Source organism: Carassius auratus, chromosome 25 (assembly GCF_003368295.1).
Source record: "Carassius auratus strain Wakin chromosome 25, ASM336829v1, whole genome shotgun sequence".
Classification (NCBI taxonomy): domain Eukaryota; kingdom Metazoa; phylum Chordata; class Actinopteri; order Cypriniformes; family Cyprinidae; genus Carassius; species Carassius auratus.
Window position 1 is genome coordinate 20,491,365 of NC_039267.1, and position 27,494 is coordinate 20,518,858.

The following is a 27,494-nucleotide window of genomic DNA, read 5'->3' on the forward strand; positions in this document are numbered from 1 at the left end:
GATTTTCAATCCCTCTCATTGCACCATGGATCGAAAAGATAGATTTTCATAAAATAGGGGTATCTTTAGGTTATAAACAATGTCTGTATTTGATGAGTTTATGTAATGAGTTTATTTTACCAAATTAACCAAAATTCATCATAGTTGTATAAGACATGTAAAAAGAAAACAAATAAGGCAAATTTATTCCTAAAGGGTCATGAAAATGAATTAGTTACTGTGCATGAGGTTTTCTTTAATGGTTTGTTGAATCTGGTTAATGAATATGCAAATTTAGTCTCAAGGCCTTTGGATAAATCTTTTGTTTTAGAGGGTAAGTGTGAAATAGCTGGAAGAAGAAAGAGAGGTATGTTGATGAAAGCATGGATGAAGGACACTTTTTCAGGTAGAAGGACACACAGAATGATTCACTGCATGGAAAAGATAACTTTTTATGTGAAGAAAGACTAGTGCAAGTGCAGAAATGGTGGGATTAAGTAAGTAGATTAATGTATATAGGAAGTATTTTGTACAAAATAATGTGTTTATTACTAGAAATGTCATACAGTACCAGAGATGTTGAGTATATGCACCTGCTTAAGTTGACCAACAGCCTGCATTGTTACACCTGACCTCATTTATTAGACCGGACGTGGGGTATCGGACCCCACATTGGTCTAAAACGGGGGACTGAAGGAGTGGATGCCGAGTTGCCATTATTACATTATTTCTTGTTTGACTATTAATCAAGTTATGGCAAGAGTGGAATGTGTAAACATATATGTGCTTATGAGATGTTAAAGAGTCCTGCTTTATGCTGCACTTCTATTCTCTAAGATGATGACTTCATAGTGTGTGAGTAACAAACCATACTGAAACTGAAAGAATCAATTCTGGTCTTCATTCATCATATCTGGTCCTTGGGTTTTAACTGTACATTTCCCTACAGAATCAATATTGGAATTAACAACAACAACAACAAATATCGTCCATTGGTAATATCATTTAATCAATCTTAATGTGTTGTAGGTTCTTAATCATTGTTGTTGAAACAAAAAACTGAAACTGATTTGTCAGTATAAAATAATGTTATATGATGTACTAAGGTAATATGGAAACAAGATTTAAAATTTCTGAGCAATGTTGACACTTTTCCCAGCAGCTGATTCAATTTATTTTATTTGAAAGGTAAACAAAGTGGGGCAAACAGGACAAACGCATTACAATCTTTAACATCACTTTCAAAAGTCTGATGTCATTAAGACGTGCTCCAGCGGTTCAGGTTTTCTAAATCTGGTTTGCATCAGACCACTGCCTCTTTTCCTTTGGGTTCAATTAAATCTGAAACAGAAAGTATGTTACTTAAGAGCAAGTCAATTCAGTTGTATTTTGAGTGTGTCTTTGTGTATGCATATAAAGTTATAATGCAATAAATAAACAATTTAATGAAAGAACATATATATATATATATATATATATATATATATATATATATATATATATATATATATATATATATATATATATATATATAATAAATAATAAAATAATAAAATAAAAATATAAAATAATAAAATAAAAATATATATTAAATAAAGACAGTTACGTTTGTTTTTACTCCATAATAGAAATTATGCATTTTCGTCATGATTACAAAGAAAAGGGATTTATTTGAGTAGTTCTTAAATAAATGATAATATTTTTAATAATATGCGCAGGTTTTAAGGTTTGCCACTAGAGTGAGCTGCTGTGTGTGTGCGTTCATGCCAAGCCATTCAAGTACTGTTCCCCAGCGATTTTATGTATTGATGTATTTGTAGTTTTTATCATCACAATTCAGTCATTTTAGGTATGTGCGTCCGTTCACTAGCTGAAATAATTTTTAAAAGATTTGTCACAACCTACACAAAACGCTTTCCTGTATCACGCTTGTAAACTGAAAGACGCTTTGTGATTGGTTAATGCGTCACCAAGATCATCCCTGATTGGCTGATCTCATTTCAGCGTAATCATCAGTTTGTGCTGCTGACGATAAGTTGTCTGAAATGTTCCTGGGATCGCTGACAAACTCCAGTAAATGCTCTGTTTACCACTTTACCACCCTGTACACAATTAAATGAGGTAAGCTTAATCTCCTCTCTTTTTCATGACGGCGTTATATGGTTAAATCTTCAGTGTGCCTATTTTCTTGTTTCACAGCTGTTAGCAATAGCAGGTCTCGGGCACTGACAGAAAATGAGCCCTAATGCTAGCACTCATATCGTAAATATTTATATTCCGCATCATCGAAACGTGTATGTATACACAAATAATCACATATAAACACATATCTTTCTTGTGTAATCATTTATCCCACGCTGTTTTTGTTTTAATAGGTTTTGCGTATATGGCTAGTTAGCTTCGGTTGCTATTTCCATAGTTTGTCATGAAATATAGCATGTTTTTTCACACGTAACGTTAGGGTTAAAAGACCAATTATATGTGATATGAATCAGCGTTAGCCTCAGATGAGGGTTTCAGACTGAACCTGTCAAATACATAAATATGTAAACGTAGGTACTAAACAAATGCTCTTGTTTGACGATCTTCTGATGTTATTGTTTTATTTAATTGTGTTATGTTGTATAAAATATTATCAGCATTTCTAGAATATGGATTTTAACTAATATTAGTGTTTATGATGAATACAGTATTTATGATTGAACAATATGAACATAAGGTTGTAATATTAGTCGTATTTATTTGCACTTGATTGTTATGAACTGAAACAGCTTCTGATATTTTCAGCTTGCTTTATTACTGTGAAACAATATTATTTATCATAATAAAAAATTTAAAGTTTTAGTGAAAATTATCTAAGAAATATACAGGGTGTTAATGTGGATAGTTATATAAATCTGTATATGAGAACATATTTTAATGAGTCTTAACTGGTCTGTTCTCAGCATGTTTGGATTTTTTTTTTTTTTTTGACTTGATGGTGTACAACAGGGATATCAAACTCCACTCCTGGAGGCCCACTGTCCTGCAAAATTTCCGCTCCAACCATAATCAAATGCTACTGAACCAGCTAATCAATTTCTTTTGGAGTGCTAGAAACTTCCAGGCAAGTGTGTCGGAGCCACACACTCCAGATAGTGGACCTCCAAGAGCTAAGTTTGACACATGTGATCTAGGAGGTCCATTAGGTTGTATTTATTTAAGATCTGCTCCATAGAGAGACTTGTTCAGTAGAGTCTATGGGACTGTAGTCACTTGGGAACTGAGATAAAGGTTGATTGGAGTGTCATGTGCCTAAACTTTGTTTGTTTTAGGTGCATGTAGACATGGAACTAGATGGGTCCTAAGATAGAGCCCTGTGGGACTCTGCATGCCATTTGAGGTTTATAAAATTTTGGCGGCCTATGTTAAAGGGATAGTTCACCCAGACATGAAAAGTCTGTCATTTATTCCCCCCGTGTGTCATTCAAAACTCGCATGACACTCTGTAGAACACAAAGAAGATGTTGCGATGCATTGTACATTTTGATTACAGTCGCCTTCTATGGACGAAGCACTGCGACTTTTCTCACATTAGGCTTCTTTTACATTACACAGATGCAATAATGTCATACAGCGTTGAAACGACATGAGGATTGATTCAATTATTGACAGAATTTTGACAACAATTTCCGCGTTTTACTTAAAAATGCAAATACATAAATCTATTTGAACAATCTGTGTTTGTTGCAGTGCAGCCAAATGACCTTTGAGAGCAGCAAAATCACATGTCATATAATGTTACGGTAGTTACTGATTTCAGTTTTGTCATTTTAAATTAAATAAATGGTTCCGTTTGGATCATTTGTGGCTTGGCGTTGGGTCAAGCTAATATATTAATCATTTTATATGAAAAGGCATGTCTAGTTGCCAGTGTATTGAATACCTGGGAGCCATGGCCCAGTTTAATGTTGAGCGGAAAACAATTTTGTGTCTGAACTCCCTGTAAGGAGTGTGGTTCCCCCTCAACCCAGTTTGTTATGGCCTGGAGGAGCAGATCACATGGCAAATTTCACATTCTTCAGGGTTTCAGCAGACAGTCATCTGGGATATCTTCCCATGATTCCCAGAATGAGGGTGGAGGGTGGAATATTATCAGACTTTTGGCCTTGACCTCTCAGAGCGGCCATGTGATTCTTTAATCTTCGTCTGGACACCCTAAGCCTCTCCAGCTTCATGGCTCTCCTCTTCCTTATCCGTCATTTGAAGGGTTTAAAGATAAAATTATTCCTGGTGTCGCGAACTCTCTTTAACCACCATAAATATGTGAGTAAGACTTTGGCAGACTCTTTGGCAGCTATTATGTTTTTACCTATTGTTTGATTATAACTTAAATTTCATCTGTTAATAATGCTTTTTTTTTTTTTTTTTTTTTTTTTTTTTTTTTTGATGTCTTGGACGTATTCTTAACGTGTTTTGTGATATTAAGTCTACAGTCTGTTTGTTCGTAATGCGCAAGCTGCATTTTAAGGAAGTGAGCAGAATAGACTGTGTATTATTTCCCACTCACAACACCGTGGGGAATTCCTACAGTGAGATGCTAAACCAAGACTAGCTCAGAAATGCAGCTGTGAGCGAAATGAAGACTAATTTCAAACTGTGGTGGAAACGTGTGGCTTTAAATGTGAATGTCTTCTTCCTCATCATCGGCCTGAATAAAGTTTATTGTGGTGTGCTCGGCCTCCTCATGGATACGGTCATGTTTACTGTACGTGTTTTGAAGTTAATTCAATGTTCAGGATGCCATAATGAGTTCAGCTGAAATTCATCTGATGGGCCAGCGAGTGAAAGAAGAGAGGGCGAGGAAGGAGCCTTGTTTAATCTCTCTGTTTGTAGAGAAATGTGTCATGATAACCTGTGAGAAGGGCTGCTTGTCTCTCAAAAACTGACTGGCACAATGCTGGTGTCATTACGAAGGTGTACGTAACCCTAGCAGCTCTGATCATGTGACTTAGTGTAAACTTACTGGTTGGCCTGTTTGCTTTCCAGTGCAATAGAAAAAAAAAAAATTACCCGCAGTTGCGTCTTTACATCTTGCAGTTGTTTTTGTTTTTTTTGTTGTTGTTATTTTTTCAGAATTGCATGTTATAAAATCACAGTTCTGACGAGTTTGTATCTCGCAATTGAAAAAGTCCGAATTGCGAGATTTAAAGTCGCAATTGTAAGAGTCTATTTTTTGTCTTCCCATAACTGGACTCTATTACTTGCATAAAGAGTAGAACACCTCTGATAAAACTTAAATTAAGATAAAAAAACGTATTATTCTAATGTCTTTATTGCACCACATTTTTTGTTCTGAATATTCATCTTGGCATTAATACTTTAGATAGGGCTCTGTTCAAATCACTATGCTTTAAGTATTAACGATCATAAGTCAAAGTCACGCTTGTTTTGACAAACGCCATTCAATATTTGGATTAAATTCAATTTAGATTGTAACGGACAAATAAAACCGCTTTTTAGAGTTCAAAATACAATCAGGAGAGAAAACGTAAGCTGGGCAAAAATGGTTAGAAATGCTAATCCACTTTAGTTCATCCCCCACAACCTTTGACTTGTCTAAAATTCCTTTTCGCCATGTTTTCAGGTCTTTCTTTCTCTTGATGCATTTCTTTTTGTCGTCTCTCTAAGGCACTGGAGTGCGGGACACATATGGCTGTGTATGATGAGAATATCCTGAAGAACCCTTTTTACCAGGCCCTGGAAAAACACCGGCCGGATCTGTGCAGCAGGGTGGCAGAACTCCATGGCATTGTGAGTCTCACTTCCACATTTCCACGTTTGATATCTTTTTAACGGCAATACTGTTTCAACTCCTTCGCATTTCCAGCTTTCAGACAGCAAAAGTGAATGCTGTTTGTTTGTTTGGCGACTGAAACGATGAGCAGATTTATTTGTGGAACATAATTAGTCATGTATTCATTCATGTGACTGTGGTCTGTTCACATGTGGTCAGAAAGAGATTGTGTGTGTATGAACTGATTGTTTTATGTTAGGAGACGTTAGAGGTTCTGTTAACCAAGTAATGATAACAATATTATGCTTGGGGTTTATTCTCAAACTCTCGGATTTAACTACATTTTAAATCAGTGTTTAAACTTGACCTAAAATATCACCATATAACATGTTCTGTTGTTCTGGATATCAGCACAATTGTTTGTGATATTGCTTTTATGCATCAATAATCTGCAAGTAAATTTTTTAGCAAATTAAATTTTTATTAGGGCTGTGCAAAAAATCGAATGTGATTTTCATGCACATCTCATTAGTAAAGATGCTCCTGTAATTAGAAGTATATCTCCAGCACGTGCGTTCAGATCAGGGTTGCCAGGTTTTCACAACAAATCCTGCCCATTTGCACGAAAATCGCATTTGATTTTTTGCACAGCCCTAATTTTTATGTATACAAGTTGAAGTAACTTTTTTGTTTTGCTCCGCTAACGAAGTGCAGCAGTCATGGCATATTTTCGAGGGCCAACCTGGAAATTGGCAACATCCTGGTTACCTCGACAAAAAGCCAATAGGATTTTTTTTAGATTTGAGGACAAAATGCTCTTTGCCCAGAAGTTTGAGTTTTGAAGTCTAAAAATAATTGCCAGAAGTTAAAAACTCAAATTAAACTATAAACAAACTTCTGTATCGCCAACCTAAGCTTCTGACAAATCTTTCAATCTTTATTCAAAATCTACTAATTAGAAAATTAGTTAGAATACAGACATGCGAGTATGAGCACAATGACTATAAAAGCACACTAGTGACAAAAATGCCATGACAAAAATTTACGTCCCCAACATTCTCAATGTTTTTTTGTTTTTGAGAAATGTAAAAGCTCAAAAGTGTGGTATAAGTTGTGTATTTTATGTTTTAGAACAAAACACATTGAGCTTGTGTTCAGTTGACCTTATCCTTATAGACTCTTAACCAAAACAAATAAAAAATAAGAATAGGTTGGGTTGGGTTAATGGAACCGGAAATACAAAGCTGCTCATTTCCAGGTTTTAGGATTCAATTCAGGACTCTATAAAAATAGATTTGAACAAAGCCAAAGCAGGAATAACCATTGTTTGCCCATACAGCACACAGAAACGTTTGACTGATTTCTGCTAATTCACGCGCTCATGCTAGGTGGCGCTGATCAGCAATGCATTTTAACCTCATGTAGCCCATGTCTCGTATATGGCTTTTACATTGTTCACTGCTCAATATGCAGCATTAAATTAAGGTAAATAACTTTTGGTTCTTCATCAGAAACACAGACTATCCAAATTGTTCACAAGAATACATCTGAAAATATAATTAGATGAGGGACAACTAGCATCAAACTACATTTGGAAATGTATGTGATTATTAATGTTTTTGCCCAAACCCCACTTTAAATCATCGTCAAGTGTTTGTATTAACTTCTGATTGTGATTTAAATGGATTTTGATTCTATAATAGGCATTCGTCATAAACATCCTTCATTGTTACCAATACCACGAGCTGCATAAAAACATATGTAGAATATATATCGTCATAATCATATGTCCATTTGTGTTTTATATACAAATATTGCTATTTATTGAACATTGGCGTCCCATAAGACCTCGGTTCATCTTCAGAACACAAATGAAGATATCTTTGATGAAATCCGAGAGCTTTCTGACTAGGGCTTCATGATAAATCACATGCATTATTTAATGCGCATCTTGTTAGTAAAGCAGGTCTGTAATCAGCGGTAAATCTCCATCACCTGCGCGCTTTCACATGGAGCAGCATTAACTACACAGAGCCGTTGTTCACTGAAAAGCAGCGCAAAATATGATCGTGGTTTCGCACCGCTTCTCCGTGAAAAACGGCTGTGTGTAGAATGCATCCTTGGACTTCGTTAGCTGGTTTTGTTATTTATTGTGTGATGTTTGTTTTAGATTCTGGTGCCGTGTTGTGGAAGTTTACCAGCGGGCTCTTTCCCAGCATCTCAGTTCGAGGGGTACGTGCTCCAGCCTGCCGAACAGGGTTACCAGACGCTGGATGGAAAGGTGTGTAAATCCCACCTTCAGGGTCACAGAAGTTCTCCCTGAATCGTCCGGATGCCGTCTGTAACCCAACAGCTGTTTTGTGTGACGTATCTTCCAGGAAGTGTCTATAGACAATAACCAGGTCCGGCTGGGTGCAGGGTTTCCCAATCCCACCTCTGTCCCCATCCTGTTCGAGGAGACCTTCTACAATGAGAAAGAGCAGGCCTACAGCATACTGTGCATCGCACGGCCCTTCGACGCCGACCACAGCCCTGGTGACCGAATAGACTGATCAAAAACTGATTGATTAGTGATTTATTGATGTGACATGCCTGGTTAGGAAGAGGTGGAATCATGTAAATGTATTGTTTGCTTGACTAATGTTTTGTTTCACCTTTTTTAGAGGAGTTGAGTAGTGTTTCTGCTCCGTACTGTCTGAAGAGTATCGGGGATGTGAGGGAGTTTCTGGGCCGCCATGCTGAAAAACTGGACAAGCTTGTGGCCGCCTTCTCCCACTCCTTTAAAGAACAAGAGAGGAAGGGCCTCCGACATCAAATAGTGAGGGAAACTCTTCACATTACATCATTATTATTATTTTTATCCACATTAGTGTTGATCAGAGCCTTTGCATTTGAATTAAAAGCCAGATACAGCTTATTGTATAATTATAATAACAGTTATAACCGGGGGGGGGGGGATCACACTGCATATATCACTTTGTATTTTATCATTGATTTATTTTTCTCCCCCAATCCTTCAGGACTCTGTAAATACCCTTTACACAAAATGTCTTCAGCTGCTGTTGAGGGACTCTCGACTGGTACGCAGCTTTATGAACTTCAATACTTAAAAAAAAACTGAATCTTTAATGAAGCTTATAATGTAAAACGTCTCGATTTCAGAAGATTTTGGCGAGACAGGAGATACAGATGACTCTACTCAAACAAGCAGTGGAGGTCAGTTAAAAGATGACTTTTTAAAATGTATAACTTTGCCCAATTTGGTTTTTTATCACTTCTTTCTTCCATTTTCAGATGTACATCCATCATGGCATCCATGATCTACTCTTTAGTTATGTGGGGAGTCTTGAAGCAAGTCGGGTACTTGTTTGTTTGTTTATTTAAATGAAATCTCGTAATTCCCTGTATGGCTGTTGTAAAAGCCGGGGATCACACGGTGATGCAATACTTCCCTTTATTAATGTACTGTTTGCCTCGACAGGATGCGGCGTTCAACAAAACGACGCGCTCCTTGCAGGATCTGCAGCAGAAGGAGCTTGGTGTGAAGTCAGAATTCAGGTGGGTTATTTCTGAGTTATTCAAGAGCTGTAGACTAACAGCGTGTGAGGGACCTGAGTCCAGAATATCACTAAATGATCTGTGACTTCTCTCTCTCGTAGTATAAACATTCCTCGTGCTAAGCGGGAGTTGAGTCAGCTGAACAGCTGTACGTCTCCCCAGCAGAAACTGCTCTGCATAAGGAAGGTTATTTTAACCATCATGCAGTCAACCAGACGCAGAGATACAGGTGCTGTGACCGCAAACCTTCCTTTCTATCTGTGTGTGTGTGTTTGTGTTTGTCTAAACCACCTCATGTTAAGTGGACTGCTTCTGCACAGCTCCTGTAACTGGATTAGGAAGAGTTAGGCCTCTGTTTCAGCCCAGTGTTCAGTTTTCAGAAGACAGAACAACAACACGGGCAGTATGTGTAAACTAGAGGAATGCTCTCCTAATGTCTGTTTGTCAAACAGCTTGTTTAGTAATTTCCCCAATTTTGCCAAAACAAGGCACTGAAGGAAAACAGAAAAACCTTTCATTTTTATGTTGTTCAGTGCTTGTTTTCCTCAGGAAATATTTTACTAAGGCCATACATTATGCCTTGTTTAGCCTTGTTGACAAATGTTGGTAACATGTCCAGACATTTATTTATTTATTTATTTATTTATTTTAATTATTATTATTTTTTTATTTTTTTATTATTATTATTATCATCAATACCATAATATAAATAATTTTACTTATCACTACAATAATAATAATAATATGAAGTGAAGAAGAATGGTTGTACTGTATTTTATTTATGCAGAATTTAATTTAAAATAATCATTTTATTAAGGGCTAATTGTCATGATAGTAATGTAAACATTCTCTTTATTCCTGAAAAAGGCTCATCTTCTTTACAGAAAATAAATGAATGTATACATCGTTTGCGAGAGATTCACCCAATGTAGATAAAGCTAAAAATGGCTACTTGCAGAGGATTTATTTGCTTGTTTGTTTTCACTTTTTGTTTTATTGGTTAAACATTCACTGTGCAATAAAAGTGTTAGATGCTCAAACAATAAAGAATTAGTTGCTTCATTAATTAAACCAAAACCACCGTCTGTGTGTCTCTTCCAGCGGTGAGCATCGAGGCCATGTGTGCTGACGATCTCCTGCTAGTCATTCTCTATCTGCTAATCAAAACAGAAATCCCTAACTGGTGAGTCGAGTGCTGTGTTTTCTGCAGCACCGTGACTTATTAATGAAATATCTTTAACAGTCTCTGTTTAGAGCTGTACACAGACTGCTAATATCCTCATGTTTTCTTCAGGATGGCCAATCTGAGCTACATAAAGAACTTCCGCTTCCGTAAGTCCAGTAAGGATGAGCTGAGTTACTGTCTCACCTCGTTTGAGGCTGCGGTGGAGTACATCAGCCAGGGAAACCTCACCCCGAGCGCTCTGGTAAGAGATATGGCTGAGACCGTCACGGTTTGGACTGAATCCTCCTCAAAATACAGCAACACGAGGTTAAAGGACCAATGATAACACTTTATTTTAAGGTGTCCTTGTTGCACGTTACATATGCTTAGTATTAAAGTAACAAAAAATGATGCATAATTACCGATATTAGGGAGTAAAAGAAAAGGCAGATACCGATATATCGGCCCATATTATTTGTGTATATTATAGTGCAGTATCAGTCAAGAGTTTGGACACTTTCCCATTCGTGTGTCCAAATATGTGACTGGTACTATATATAGAATACAGCTTACAGGCGCTTCTCAATGAATTAGAATGTTGTGGAAAAGTTCATTTCAGTAATTCAACTCAAATTGTGAAACTTGTGTATTAAATAAATTCATGAATATGAATATAAAAATATAAGAAGAAAAAAAAAACACTGAATAAGTTGTCCTGAACAATGACATGACAATCAAATAGCTACCAGCGAAGAGTGAGAGATAACACACTTTTTATAATACAGTACACTCAACAGTGTGAAGGAATTTAAAACAGTCAAGAGAAAGACGCAGAAATCATTACAAGCACTGACAGCGAGAGACCGTTTAGTGCTGCAGAAGATGTCTTCGATGAGCAGAGGAGGGAGCTTGTTGCTGCTTACTGTAGGAAAGACAGGATTATTTATATAGCACATTCCATACACAATCGTAATTCAAAGTGTTAAGTGTTAGCATTAAAACATGGAATTTATCAACTTTAGAAATGATTTAAGATGGATTTAAAAGGTTTAAACCGGTTTGGACATCACACAGTGCTCATTCAATAAATGCACAGCTAAACAGATGAGTTTTAAGTTAGATTTAAATGTGACTAGTGTTTTAGCACATCTGATCTCTTCTGGAAGCTGATTCCAGCTGTGGGAGGCATAGTAACTAAAGGAGGACTCCCCTTGGTATTTCTAACTGACTTGATCTGAGTGCTCTGCAGTGTTGTGCAAGTTACTTCCAAACTGTAATACATTATAGATTACTTATTACTGTTATTTAAATGTAATACTTTACCTTACAATATTACTGTCTCAGAATTGTAATACATTACATTACTCCTGTATTACTTTTGAGTTACTTTCACGAAAATAACTACAAGGTAGAACTTAAAATTCTAAAGTGACAAAATGTAATACAGAGCATTGTACATCCAGTAGAAGGCAATTTGATGTCCCATAATGACTGTGGGCTATCCAGGCTACTAACAATATAGCATATAATTGGCAAAGTGAAGGCTCAAGACAAAAAAAGGATGACAGACAAAATCACAAATAATTAAAGTCTGTTAAAAGTATGGTACAGGTAAAATTATTATCTGGCAATATCCGTGAATAGCTTGGGTCTATTAATATTAGACACAACATAAGTAAACTCTAATGCCATGACAAGATGCACATTTGTTTTACTTTATTCTCTTTGAATTCAAGAGGTTCACAACACAAAACTGTCATGCACAAAGTGCACGTGATGAACATAGCTTAGGCTGTGCTTTCTCAAGTATAAAGTGCAATTGGTGGACCAACCCCTTAGCCTCAGTCATTTTAGTCCACAGAACTGAACATATAGGCTAAACATAGCCTAACTGCTTACCACCTCGTGAATGTACAGTCGTCTTCTGCCATCTTCATTAGCCGCTTTTCCACTGGCAAGCGCGACTCGCGAGCACAGCAGGGGCAGAAATCATGCCTCGCGCCACTCCTGTAAAACCTGCCTTCACTGGACTATGTCACGCAATAACAAAGTTACACCAACAAGAGGGAGATTAATGAAATCTCACGGTCTCGCAAAGGTTTTTTTTTTTTTTTTTTTTTTTTTTAACGCACGCTTTGCTGAAAATGTACCGAGTAAAATATTACTGAAAATTAATTAGCAATGCCTTACACTACTGCGTTACAGGAAAAAGTAATAAATTACTGTAATGCATTACTTTTGTAACGTGTTACTCCCAACACTGGTGCTCTGTTAGGTTTATATTCAGTGAACACACACATCTGCTATGTATTTAGGTTCTAGGCCATTGAGTGATTTATAAACGAGTAAAAGTACTTTAAAATCAATCCTAAATTTAACTGGAAACCGTTATAAGGACCTGAGAACTGAATAAACTACAGAACATTGCTTTCTAATAATGAGCCACAAGCTCGTTAGCCAGGGTTCAAAGTTCAAACTGAGAGGAATATCTGCACTGAAACAGTGTTACTTGTCAGTTGCTCTTTAACATTTTTATGAGTTTTTACATGACATGTAGCAGTGTGATATGTGCGACAAACATCTTCCCACATTCGTAATGAGGATCATTTCTAAATCTGCTACTGTCAACGAAAAGAAGCACTGAGGTCTCCCTGGGGGTTTCCTCCCAGTGTTGCCAACTACTTCTCAGGGACTGTTGCTAAAGGCAGGACAGTTTGTTGCTGTAAGTTGCTAAATAACGTTGTGATGTCATTGCACAATGACGTCATTATGTAATCACAACGCAAAACTGCATAGAATACACACTCGGACCATCTCAACAAAAAATGATTGTGAATATGACTTGAAATGATCATTTAGATTTGATAGTAAACTAAAAAAATGTCTAATGTTAAAATATATTTATTTTTAAATAAAGCATTGATTTTATTGAACATTTACACCATTTTTTTTAACAGTTTAATTTTATACATGTTCTTTTTAACTAGTAAAACTCCATTCTGAACAAATATATTTTTAAGCAGTGTATTGCTAGTTAGTAGGTTATACTTTATGAAGAGTCTGTAAAATAGGGCAATTAATTTGAATAAATTTTCTGTTGTTCCCTTTTTTTTTTTATTTTTTTTATTTTATTTTTTTTATGCATTTTATTTTCAGGTGACATCTTAAAGGGTTAGTTCACCCAAGAATGAAAATTAGCCCATAAATTATTCACCTTCAAGACATCCTAGTCATATCTGACTATGACGGATCCTGTCAGAGTTATATTAAAATGTGTCTTTGATCTTTTAAGCTGTTCAATGGCATTCAGGGGGTCTTGCGGTGCATCAGTCCAAAGAAGTGAAATAAAGTGCATCCATCCATAATAAAAAGTGCCTCCCACTGCTCCGGGGGGTGAACAAGGTCCTCCTGTAGTGAACTGATGTGTTTAAGAAAAATATCCATAATCAAATTGTAATGATCGCTTGAATCTAGCTTGCGCTCACAGGGAATGACGTATGAGCTCAGCTTTCCGCATGAAAGAAATCGGCAAGGATGCATTTATTTGTACAACAAAAAAGAGAGGAAATAAAGCTAGTATATTATACATTAGTATTTTCACCCCAAAAAAGAGGTTTTAAGCCAGTTATTTATATTTTTTTCTGTAGTGTGTCAGTAGTAAATATCAGTTTACATTTCCAAACATTAATTTTGCCATTTAATTGTAATATTGGATTCAGTTTGTCTCAGTTTCATCTAGTGTTGGGCGATATGGTCATTTATCAAATCATCATATCATCAGCCTGTGAGATCGTCGATACACGATATTATCGTCTATCGGCACAACCCTAGTTTCATCAGTTTCTTCATGTAACAACAGACAGATTGGATGATGGTGAGATCAGATCTCTGCGTGGAGCACCGACTGCTTGTGCATTCAGAAATCTCACTAGATTATTATCCAAATGAATGGCAAAACTGACACATACTACACACGCCTCCCAGTGCTGCATATCTGTGTGTTGTTTGTGAATGTGCGCTTTGGTCCGCAGGGGTCAGGAGATCGACTGTCCTTCAGACACAAGGTGGACCTGCTGTCCCAGAATGCTACACCTATAGACCAGCTGTTTGAGGTGAGCACTTCTGCAATGCCTCTTTGTGTAACCAGTTTCAACTTCCTGTGAATATTATATTTAGTGCTAATAGTAAAAGCTTTCCTGCGAAACCAAAGGCTGTTTCTCATAATTGTTCACTGAGACACTATTGCCTTATCTGAGCTAAAACCTTATACTAGTTAAGAAAAACTAAATTGTCTCAAAATTGGTTTCTTGATTGAATATATATTAAGTATATAAATCATTCAATTGATACAAAGTATGTGTGTGTGTCTATGGGCAGCACATTGTGAGTGGAAATGAGGCCGAGGTGAAGCGTTTGCTAAGCGAGAGTGAGAATGAGGAGGACGGGAGGAAGTTATGTCACCCACTCTGTTCCTGTGACGCCTGCGACCGCCACATCTCAGGGTCAGTGCTGACAAACATCATAAACATCATCGCTTTTCAACTGGGTCCCACTTCATATCAGGAGACTAATAGCTAGCTTGGGTGAATACTACGTACTTAATAAAATAATGAGTTGTTAGGTACATTGTGCCTATTGTGTTCACGTTAAATTGCAAAAGACTTTCACTGCTATTGAGGAGGGATCCGGTTAAGATTAGGGTCAGGTTTGATTGGTATGGTTAGGTTTAAGGTCTTGAGGAAAGGTTAAAAGTCTATTTACAGATTTATCTACATTTTTTTTTTTTTTTTTCAAATGTCAAAACATGTAAATGCACAGTAGTGCATTGTATCAAATAATCAATTTAAATGCAATCACATAGTAGTAAAGGACAGGCTTTATCACCGCTGTACATCTCTTCAACTTTGCTGTCCAATTTAGTTTGATACTAGGGCTGCACGATATTGGGAAAAAATGACATTGCGATATTTTATTTTTCTGCGATATATATTGCGATACGAAATCGAATAACATTTTTTCTTACAAATAAAAATGGGGTGAGCAGATTTACATTCTCATTTTAAATGATTTAAACATCGACACCATTGTGTCAATTGATTAATATGCGCGCGTTCTCTCTCTCTCTCTCTCTCTCTCTCTCTCTCTCTCTCTCTCTCTCTCTCGCTTCTTTTCTCTTGCCTGTACAGTTAATGAATATCAGTTAAACTATGACAGCCTACATCGCACATCCTGCGATGTGACTATCGTGGATTCGTACATCGCGATATCGATGCTTGAACGATACATCGTGCAGCCCTTTTTGATACAGTAATAAAAATGGTGTGTTGGGCTGATAACCACCACAGGCTGAATACATTAGAAAGCGTGCAGTTTAAACGTAGGCCTAGTTTCCTCAATGTTTATTAAAGTATTGCTTTGCTTGTCTTTCTTGGTTTAGGAGGTTAAACGACCCGTCCATCGTCACTCCATTCTCTCGGGATGACCGAGGCTACACTCCTCTACATGTTGCTGCTATTTGTGGTGCGCATTGACTTCATTATATTCTTGTCTGTAGTTTCCGTAGCTATAACACAGAGTCGATGAGTAACTGTTGTGGCTCTGGTGTTGTGCCTGTGATCAGGTCAGTCCCTGCTGATTGATTTGCTGGTGTCGAAGGGAGCTGTGGTGAACGCCACCGATTATCACGCGCTCACACCGCTGCACCTCTCCTGCCAGAAGGGCTTCCAGGGCGTCACGGTCAGATCTTCACCTCAGTCTGCGCTATTTCTTATCGCATAATTAAAACTGTAATCTTATTACATTGTCCCTCAATTGTTGTTTGATTGCTCTTGTAGCTGCTGCTCTTGCATTACAAGGCAAACACAGATGCTCAGGATAACAATGGAAACACCCCTCTACACCTGGCCTGCATGTACGGCCACGAAGATGTAAGCCTTTCTTTCTTTCGAACAACAAAGTGTTTCATTCTGAAACTCATATGAGAGTTCAGTGTACTATAAAATCATACGGTGTCAAAAAAGATCAAGGGAATTCTGGTTTCTCAGTTCATGACTCCTTTAATAGAAATCAGTACATTTTGTGAACATTTAGCTTACAAGTGGGTTATTTTGCGTCTTAAAAATAGTGATGGACTGTGGTTATTTGGTTGTTGATCTCAGTGTGTGAAGGCGCTGCTGTACTTCGACCTGCACTCCTGTCGACTGAACGTTCAGAACGATAAGGGAGACACGCCGCTGCACATCGCCGCTCGCTGGGGCTACGAGGGCATCATGGAGGTGCTCCTGGAGAACGGGGCATCAACCCTCATCCACAACAAAGCCAAGGAGACGCCGTTACACTGTGCTCTCAACTCCAAGGTAAGAGTCACGTGCTTTGAACGGCATCTCGCACACGCAAACGGTTCGTTTTAGTCAGCAGGAATTAACTTAGTGAATGATGTTTTATTATCTGTGCTACAGATTCTGTCGTTGTTGGAGCGCGGACACAATGACTCCAGTAAAAGGGAAAGTGGATTCGAGGTGAGTTCAGATATCTTGTCAGTCAGATTTTGAAGCCATTCTGTCGAGCTGCAAAACATCTTGAGCAACAGAGAAGGGTGGATGATTTTGTGCTGGCCTGGAGCATCTTTCCAGAGACAGTATTTTAGCAGCCGAGCCTTTGATGGACTGTAGTCTCCATGTGTGTGTTTCCAGTCTCCGAGTCGCTCTCCTCAGCCGTCTGACTGCAGCAGCAGGCGTTCATCTGCGTCCAGTATGTCTTCTCTCAGTGTGGAGGCCACACCGCCGGACGCCGAGCGCACACGACACAAAGAGGTACAGCGCCACCTGGAGGACAGATCGTAGCGTCACACTTCTGCTGTTACAACACAAGATGAGCTCAAATAAGAAATCAAAGCACCACAACAAATGACTGCAAAAGTGGCATCTCAAACACGTATTTTTCTGTTTTAACTCTTATTATAAATAGCGAAAATAATAGAAAAACAAATATGTGGTCATTACAATTTCTTTTCGTACTAAAGGTTGCAATGCTAATATTTATGTCTTAAACTCTCAAGCTTTGCTCGGAGGGAAATTCAGCACCAAGAATGACTGAAAACGAAAGTTAAATTGACGTTTTATCATCATATAAGCACGTAACAGTTAACGTACCTGGAGAAAATTGTCATTTTTACAGCGGTGTAATGTTTTCTCTGTGCTGTGTTTGGTGAACAGGTGGAGAAGTTGTTGAGAGCCGTGGCTGATGGAGATGTGCAGATGGTGAGCTCATTTCAGGTCCTATAAACCTGGTTAGAGAGGATTCTGTCTTGCTTTAATAATAAGAACACAGAATGACTGTGTGTGTGTGTGTGTGTGTGTGTGTGTGTGTGTGCTGTAGGTGCGTTATCTGTTGGACTGGCTGGATGAGGAGCCAGAGGACGAGGAAGCTTCAGTGCCAGTGAAGACCGTGTTGTGCCATCCTCTGTGTCAGTGCCCCAGCTGTGAACCTGCACAGAAGGTCTCAACACACTCATTTAACACTTCATCAAATCAAAACTATAGCCTTCAGGTTTTTTTTATTACATTATAAAAAATTACATGACATTAAAACATTACTTATTATTACGATATTAATAAAATGCAGAACAGATAAATCCTAGCTGGATTTTACTCACTAAATTAAGTTCTCAACAAAATTAATGTAATAGAAGAATGTTTTGGCTTAGCGCCCAGGAGGGCCGTCAAATAAAAAATAGAATTAAAAATAGAATATTTGTCAAATTTAGAATAAAAATATACATTCAAATGCAGAAACGTTGCATTTGAGTTTTAGGTGTGCGTCAGGCTGCCTTATCAGTGGCACATAAGATGCGATGACAATGTAAGGGACAATTAATTTTAATGCTTTTTGTCAGCCTGTCCAGTTGAAGCCACTAGGTGTGGCATTTTGGGGGAAAAGAGAACATCATTGCGGTGAAGATCCTGTTTATGAGATGTTGTTCACACAGAACGCATATTTTCTAGACTGACCTCTATCAGCGTTGCACGCATGTCTAGAAAGCCATGTAAAATTAATGCAAGTTCAACTAAAAAAAAAATCTGTTCAACTATTTTTTTTGTTACCCCATCCAACTACAATCACATTTTTAAATGAAAATGATTTTCGGACCTTTGTGTTAAACTATGCATGCATACATGATGCTGTTTAGTTTCTAATTGTTTAAGCAACTGAAGTAATTATATATGGTTTATAAACATTATTTAAACTTTATGCACTTTTTTTAAAGCTAGTTGTGTTATTGTATGTGCATTAGTAATATGTTGCTCGATGCGAAGCCAAAAGACAACCCCACCCCCAAATCAAATTATGCCTTTCAAATTTGTATAGAATTTGAATATTGATAACATTTACACACAAAATTGTTTTTTAGTTTTCAGCCATTCTGACAGCCCTGGGGGCACAGGCAGTCGGTTTCTAATATAATCTACAAAAGTAGGTTCATATGAATGTTAGAAGCATCTTGTTGTAGCTGTGTGTGTGTGTGTGTGTGTGTGTGTGTGCGCGTGTGCGTGTGCGTGTGTGTGTGTGTGTGTGTGTGTGTGTGTGTGTTCAGAAAGCGGCCCGCCTGCAGCCGGACGGTGTGGGTGTGAACAGCAGTGCTGACGGCTTCACTCCGCTCCATGTGGCGGCGCTGCACGGACACACAGCTCTGGTGTCTCTCTTCACCCGCCACGGGGCCAACATCAACGCTCGCAACAATCAGAGCGCCACCCCGCTCCACCTGGCCTGCCAGAACAGCCAGATACAGGTGCGCAAGTCCTGACCAATCACAGACCAGCTCTCATGACAACATCACTAGCTTGCTAATATCTAATCGCTCATCGTGCAGATTAATTTGTGTAAGTGCACTTCAGTTAAAAGTTTGGGGTCAATAAGACTAAGACTTTATCCAGGGTTCGTACAAGGTTTTTGAAGTACTTGAATTTGACTTTTTCATCATTTTTCAAGTGTATTATACAGCTTTCATTCTTCAGGTCAATCATGTTTTTCATGAAATAAAATCAGGTTCAATAAGAAAAGCGATAACTTTGTCGTAGGATCCTTTTAAATGTTATAGTGGCCACAGTCGTTACATGCTTTTCTTTTGCTGCACTTTTAGTTGTACAGTTTAGTTTTATTAGTTTGTTTATTAGAATTTGAAAGATAGAAATATTGTTTGAGAAGTGAGATCTCCGATTTAAAACTAAAAACTCCATACTCCATACGGCGTAAGAAATATTTAGCGCAGTTAACACAGGGGCGGAGCTAGGGCTGGCCAACCCACTCACAGCGGCTGCTTCTGTCTCTTTCTTTCTTGACAAGAATTGAATTTATTTAGTAACAGAACGTCTTTATGACCGCATCAAACGGGAGAGTTTTCAGCCGCGCACTCGCCAGGCAGCTGAGAGCAGAAACGGTACAGGTGATGAGGAGCTTCATCAGTAAACTGCGGTCAGATGAGATGTTGTCAGGCCATGTATCAGTCCTGTCAGCTGTTACACTGTGCTCGTAGCACGTGCTCTTCGGTTACATGCACAAATGCTCTATATAATTTCACATTAAAGCACAATTATATGTTAAAGGTTGGGAGAAAACATGATTTGTGTCATGTTCATCAGCAGCTTTTAAAGTAATAGCAGCTAAAATACGATATGATATCTTTATTCAATTTCTGTATATTTCCTACTTGCTGAAGGGCACAGGTAAATAAGACCTTTATTATAATGTGTTGAGGTGAAGATGGTTTTAAAGTTCACTTAAATAAGTTATTGTTTTTGAGTATTATACTTGTTAAAATTGATAGCTCTCTTATACTGTTAGTATAGTCAACACTGCATAAAGTCAACAGTTAAATATCAGGGTGAAAAAACAGGGTGTGTGTGTGTGTGTTACAGGTGGTGTCTGCTCTGCTGGAGTGTAACGCCAAACTGAACAAGAAAGACCAGTATGGAAACACTCCGCTGATTCTTGCTTGTCTGAAGGGAAATCTGGACATAGCCACTATTTTGCTTGAGGTGTTGTATTACATTATATAGATTTTACATATATATTTCTAATGTACAGAAATGTAATTTGTATTTTTGTTATTTCCATCCATATTGCATCGTTCGTGATGTGGATCAGAGCGGTGCGCTGGTGAATCTGGCTAATAATCAGGGTAACAGCGGTCTGCATGAGGCGGTGAGAGGGGGACACGTCCAGCTGGTGGAGCTCCTGCTGCACAGAGGGGCTTTAGTGCACATGCGCAACAAGAGACAGCGGACCGCCCTCGACTGTGCACACGAGACCGCCGGGCAGGTGTGTGTGTGTGTGTGTGTGCGCTCAGCTGCTGCTGCAAACCTTATACACATTTATTTATCATAACAATCCTGTAGCTGGATTCTTGCCTATCAGTAAATGCTGAATACAAACTTTTCTAATGAATAATTTCGAAAATTTTAATTAAGTGCATAAGTAGTATTTGTGTTTCCCAAAAAACGAGCAACCGAAAACAATATTTTGTATATATTAGAGGTGGGCATAGATTAATTTAATCTAGATTAATCTCACTGTGAACTTGAAATTAATCTAGATTAAAATGGCTCATTCGAATTCTGCCGAAAGCATTCAGAATATGTGTGTTACCCAAATAAAATTGACAAACAGTAAGTCTTTGAGAAGGGGTTTATCAAGCTAGGTGGTGCATTAGAAATGTACATCTCCTGTTTCCAAAATGCATCACAAACTGCTTGAAAAAGCTGTAAACTAATTGCACAAGCGGGGACCCGGTGAAGGTTGTAGCAGTGGGCCCTGTTTGAATTTGTATGTTTGTTTTTTTTTATTTATTTATGCTATTTACACAATGTTTAAGGTTTTTTCAAGTTTGTAGGTGTCAAGGTACAGAAACTAAATAATTCAATGTAAAAAAGCACTGGATATATCTGGTGTCTAAATAATTTTTGGTTTGACTGTTAAAACTACAAAGTAGTCAAGAGCAGTGAGTGATTTTCATTTTCTTGGATTAACATTACAGCAGCCAGCAGCTAAATTAGTCGCGGTCACTTTAAGAGACAATGAACACATCCAATATAATACATAACCCATTTTTTTCCTCAACTGTTTACTTTCACTTAAGAAATAACTGACAGTTTTTTTCGAGCATAATTTCCAAGGTGGATATTTTGACATATTTCTTATGTATTTCTCGGCACTAGAGCAAAAATAAGTTAATTCGATGTTCAAGTGTTTTGATCAAATTTTTGATTTTTTTTTATCGCCTGATAAGAGTCTCGCGTTAACGCAGCACGTTAACGGCGATAACGGCCCACCACTAATATATATATTAGAGGTGTAACGGTTCACAAAATTCACGGTTCGGTTCGATACGATTCACTGGTGTCTCGGTTCGGTACGGTTCGGTACGTTTTAGAAACAACAAAAAGAAAAAAATGGCAGATACATTTCCTTGATTTAAAAAAAAAAAAATTATTTATTAAAACTAACAACGTATGTTTTTGTTTTTTTTTTACATTGAACAATGATGGAGCTATTCTTTACCCATCTTCTATGGTGTTTTCTTAGGAGCATACTGTATAAAACAAAAACAGTTCCTTATAAAAAAAAAAAAAAATGAAAATGTTATATTGTTGTAGTAGTTATGAACCAATACAAATATGCAACTTTTTATATGGAACTCTATAACTCTTTATATTGAGTGTGTTTTTACTCAATTGGTTCTCTATAGGGCTTATGTTTTTTGGAACAAAGCAGGAATTACGGTCTGGCTGAAATGGGCTCGTGAAGGAATATTGTAACGGGGCTAATAACATTAAGCTTGTTCTTAAAAACTGTGTTTTCCACTACAGAGTAATGCGCTCGTTCACTCCGTACGCGCTGAAGGCTCGTTGCAAAATGGCTAAAGGGTCTTTCACACAGGACGCGGTATGCGCGGCGCGGGACCCTGGGCTCAGTGTTGCCCTTCAGATACAACGCGATTTGCGCTGCACCATGCCAAGAGCAAAGTAGGTGGAGTTTTCAAAACTGCCCGTGCATACGTTCTATTTATAACAGTTCTTCTATCTAATAACGTGCAGGCCTGTTAATTGTATCGTACTGCTCAGGAAATTCCGACACAGTACAGTACTAGTCCATTTTGATTTCCGTGCTTGTTTGGATGCCCCGATCGATTGGTAAAGTGCACCCAAACACCAGACCTGTTGGTTATTGGAGGATCTTCTATTTCTGGTCTGTTAAACACATTGGCCATTTTGCAACAAGCCTTCAGCGTGTACTGAGTGAGCGAGCGCCTGCTGAGTAGCCTAACATAAACGCATATGTTGGTGTTTTTTTTCTTCTTCGGGGGTGTCAGGGGCGTTGCCTGTTACGTCGTTTGGGTTATTGGGCTACCTTGTTGAATGCATATAATTATATTTTTCACAATTTTTTATTTATTTTCCAAATATAATTAATTAGTCCAACGAACCGTTCGGTACATAATGCGTGCCTCGTACCGAATGGTTCAATACGAATAAAACGTATCGTTACACCCCTAATTTATTTATATATATATATATATATATATATATATATATATATATATATATATATATATATATATATATATATATACTGTGAAGCTCAACTAGATTAAACTTTGAGTTAAATATTTTAAATGTCTCATGTATTTTTTATTTTAGTTTTTAGTTTTTGACTCTAGTGTTTTTCAAAGTGTTGATTTTCGACATATTGCAGGGAAACCACTGGAGGGTCAGTTTGACCCCAACACAAAAGTCATGACAAGCCCTGTACAGCATTTGAAACTGTACAGTGACATGCATTACCCTAAATGAAACATATTCACAAAACTTCAAGAAGAAATAAATAGTTTAACCTGTATTTTGATCAGTTTAACACAACAATAGTGTTAAAATATGTGCTACATTTTGAAAGAAAAAATAAAAGATTTGTCTGTATTTTTATGTTTCCTCAGAATACAGAAATTCAGAGACTCCTGCAGAAAGTCTTTGCTGATGCTCCGGACATTCATCCAGTTAAACCACACTCCAGAGGAACAGATGGCATTGTGGGTAAGAATCCGATATTTGATATTTGTAGTTTTATTTCATCTCAAGGATCTAGCAGGCTATGATGAACATGGTATATGATATGCATTGCATTATGAATTTATGTTGCATAATTAAACTGAGCTCTGTTATTTCTCCAACAACATAATCAATAGTTCAAAGAGTAAAACTGCATGAGAGTCCCAGCAGTGGCAGGAAAGACACAGACCACACAAAACACAGGTACATTTACTGTCAATTAATGACTTTATTAACATAACATAGAGAAAAAAATATCTTCTCTTCATTTCAAAAGTTTGGTCTGAAAGATTTGGTAATGGGTTTTTTCTTCTTCTTTTGAGGCTACATTTATTTGATCAAAAACACAGTGAAAACTGTAATATTGTGAAATATTATCGTAAATTACTGTATTGTAATTTGATGCATAATTCCTTAATACAAGTTAAATTATATATAACAATAATTGTGATCATTTTCTGATTAAGTTTAATTTTCCTCAATATCATTTCAAAATGTTTGAGAAGCTTTTGCTCTTAACAGGAGTCTGAAGAGGACTGACAGAGCAGTGACCACGATAGGAGTATTAGACCAGGTACCATTCTCCAGATAATTCTTATATATTTATCTGTTTACTTTGTTTATTCATTTATTTACTTGTGTACTAACTGAACTAAATTTACCTTACCTTACTTTACCTTACCTTACTTTACCCTAATCTAATGTATCTTAACTTAACTTACCTGAACCGAACCTACTTTACCTTACTTTACCCTAATCTAATGCATCTTAACTTAACTTACCTGAACCTAACCTACTTTACCTTACCCTAATCTAATGTATCTTAACTTAACTTACCTGAACCTAACCTACTTTACCTTACTTTACCCTAATCTAATGCATCTTAATTTAACTTACCTGAACCGAACCTACTTTACCTTACTTTACCCTAATCTAATGCATCTTAACTTAACTTACCTGAACCTAACCTACTTTACCTTACTTTACCCTAATCTAATGCATCTTAATTTAACTTACCTGAACCGAACCTACTTTACCTTACTTTACCCTAATCTAATGCATCTTAATTTAACTTAATTTACCTGAACCTAACCTACTTTACCTTACTTTACCCTAATCTAATGTATCTTAACTTAACTTACCTGAACCGAACCTACTTTACCTTACTTTACCCTAATCTAATGCATCTTAACTTAACTTACCTGAACCTAACCTACTTTACCTTACCTTACCCTAATCTAATGCATCTTAACTTAACTTACCTGAACCTAACCTACTTTACCTTACCTTACCCTAATCTAATGCATCTTAACTTAACTTACCTGAACCTAACCTACTTTACCTTACTTTACCCTAATCTAATGCATCTTAACTTAACTTAACTTAAGTTACCTGAACCTAACCTACTTTACCTTTATCTAATCCATCTTAACTTAACTTAACTTACCTGAACCTAACCTAGTTACCTTACTTTACCCTAATCTAATGCATCTTAACTTAATTTACCTGAACCGAACCTACTTTACCTTACTTTACCCTAATCTAATGCATCTTAACTTAATTTTAATTTACCTGAACCTAACCTACCTTACCTTACCTTAATCTTACGTACCTCACCTAACATATTTTACCTTATCCTAACATAGCTTAACCTACCTAGCCTACCTTACCTTAACTTATCTTTACTTAACCTACCTCATCTCACCTTACCTATCTTATCTTACCTGAACCTAACTTAACTTAATCAAACGTATCTTAACTTAACCTCTTTGACCTTACCTAACCTTGCCTTCCTTTCCTTAACCTAGTGTACCTTAATCTAACCTAACCTTACCTGAACCTAACCTAACTTAACCTTCCCTTTCCTTTCCTTAACGTACCTTAATCTAACCTAACCTTACCTCAACCTAATGTACCTTAAATTAACTTAACATATCTTACCCTAACTTAACTTAAAACTTAACTTAATAAAACGTAACTAGGGCTGGACCAGAATATTTGAATATTCGTTGAGTGCGTTGGCATTCGATTTTTTTTTTTTTTTTTTTTTTTTTTACACCTGTCATCCCCTGTAAAATGGTCTTCATTTGTGCTTGAATATAGCTGTTGTTTTACTATCGGGCCGAACGGTTCTAACGACTGTCAGGTATGGTTACAGTTTCCACAGTATTTCCATGTGAGCCTGGTAATGTGCTGCACGATTAAAACCCATTCTCAGCATGGTTAGACAGCTGAAGCTTTGAAGCTCAAAAAATGGTATTCGGACCAGCCCTAAACTTGACTTAATTCTCAAGCCACAATAATCATTTCCAACCATAGTAAATATTTGGATAATAAAATGTAAAAATGATTTGGTCTTTCAATAGCAGGGTTTTGTTGGTAGTTTAGTTTAGTTTGTGTTTTAGTTTAGTCTTCTGTAAAACTCCTGCTCACCTGAGCGCTGATTGGCGTGTTGATCTCAGACAGAGGAGGGTCAGAGTGACAGACGCAGACTGGTGAGAGGAGAGACGGTGGACAGCAGCGGGCCTCAGTCGCCTCGCGCCCACAGCAGGAGCATGACCCGCTGCCACACCATCAGCCAGGACCTGACCCAGCGCTCGCTGCAGGAGCCCAACGGGGAGGAGGAAGACGATGGGGAGACCGCTGCCACAGAAATGGACAATGTTGTGTTGTGATGGTGGTCAACCGGTTTAATAGACTAAATATTAAGTCCATCATTACTAAATCAGCTCCGCCACCTCATCCTGGTCTTTATTGTATTTGAGTGTTGAACGATCTAAACTTTATTGACTTGAATATGCAAGAACTGTCATTGTTTTTCAAGGTTTTTCAACATTTTCTCATGCTTGTGGTTTATGAGCTGAGAAAAAAAGTTTTAGATGTTTTAAGGGTCTGAATGTGGAAATCAGAAAGAGGAAGTTGCTTTTAATATTCCACTTAAAAATGATGCTCTTAAATCACAAAATAGAAAAAGTTAGCATGTGTCAGCACTGGTGGGTGAAACGGCAGTCGATATTTGAGCTGTCTGAAGAGACTTTGGAAACTTGCTTCATTTATTGCATGTAGGTTAAAGGGAGACGTTTACAAAAACTACAGAAAGAATGTTTTTTTTTTTTTTTTTTTTTTGAGCACTTTTTAATTTTCCGAATGTCACATTATAAAAAGGGATAATTAAGGATATAATTATGTAGCAAGATATTAGTTTTCCTCATATTTTTTCCAAAACGTAAGTTGTTGCATCTCTGTGTGTAGGCAACTATTAATGGAAACTCTTTTTTTCCACAACATTAGATGCTGTTCTTAAAGTCAGATGGCAGTTTTTGTTTTCTTTTTCTTTTCACCCTTTTAGTGTCTTTCCTGTTTCCAGGGTTTTTTTTTTTTTTTTTTTTAGTTTCTTTTGACAATTGTCTTAGCATATGGTGAAAAGGTTGCATTTGTGTAAGCGTACAGAGTTAGGAATAAATCTGATGTGTGTGGGGGTCAGCGGAGGGCAGTATTATGGACCACGGCTCTGTTTAAATCATGCACTTTATTCCCTCGCAGGTTTTCTGTTGGTTTGGTTTTAGGAGCTGAGCTCATGAAGCCTGATTGATTGCATTTTGAGTGGCGGGTGTAAATGCATTTTCTGCTGCAGGAGTGTGTTAGCGGGGACAGAATTAATGCTGGGCAGGACGTCATTAAATATTATCTTCACACAAACTGACCATGAAATAAAACAGAGCTAGTTTGTGATTTGATGTGTCTTTGAATGTAACAGTTCTTTGTGGCAATCTGAAGAACTAGAGAGCAATTATTTTTGTATGTTTCCATAACCGTTTTTGTGTAACATTGCAGTGAATGTGCCTTATTTAATTTGTGCCAACATAATGTAATAAAACCACATAACAATAAAGAAATGTATTAAAGCTGACATCAA

General features: G+C 37.3%; 1 protein-coding gene across 1 annotated transcript; it reads left to right on the plus strand.

The window, feature by feature from the left end:
• The first annotated feature begins 1,970 nt into the window (after positions 1-1,970).
• ankrd27 (ankyrin repeat domain 27 (VPS9 domain)) lies at positions 1,971-27,494 on the plus strand. Its single transcript, XM_026203334.1, has 29 exons — positions 1,971-2,100; positions 5,650-5,772; positions 7,926-8,036; positions 8,134-8,290; positions 8,419-8,573; positions 8,776-8,835; positions 8,918-8,971; positions 9,050-9,115; positions 9,237-9,313; positions 9,415-9,542; positions 10,415-10,496; positions 10,608-10,740; positions 14,510-14,590; positions 14,856-14,980; positions 15,916-15,998; positions 16,099-16,214; positions 16,313-16,405; positions 16,637-16,834; positions 16,937-16,996; positions 17,171-17,290; positions 17,693-17,737; positions 17,856-17,975; positions 19,072-19,266; positions 20,393-20,512; positions 20,622-20,795; positions 23,467-23,563; positions 23,716-23,782; positions 24,101-24,152; positions 26,041-27,494. The coding sequence occupies exons 2-29, from the start codon at positions 5,671-5,673 to the stop codon at positions 26,251-26,253; spliced, it is 3,084 nt and encodes a 1,027-aa protein (XP_026059119.1). The 5' UTR covers positions 1,971-2,100; positions 5,650-5,670; the 3' UTR covers positions 26,254-27,494.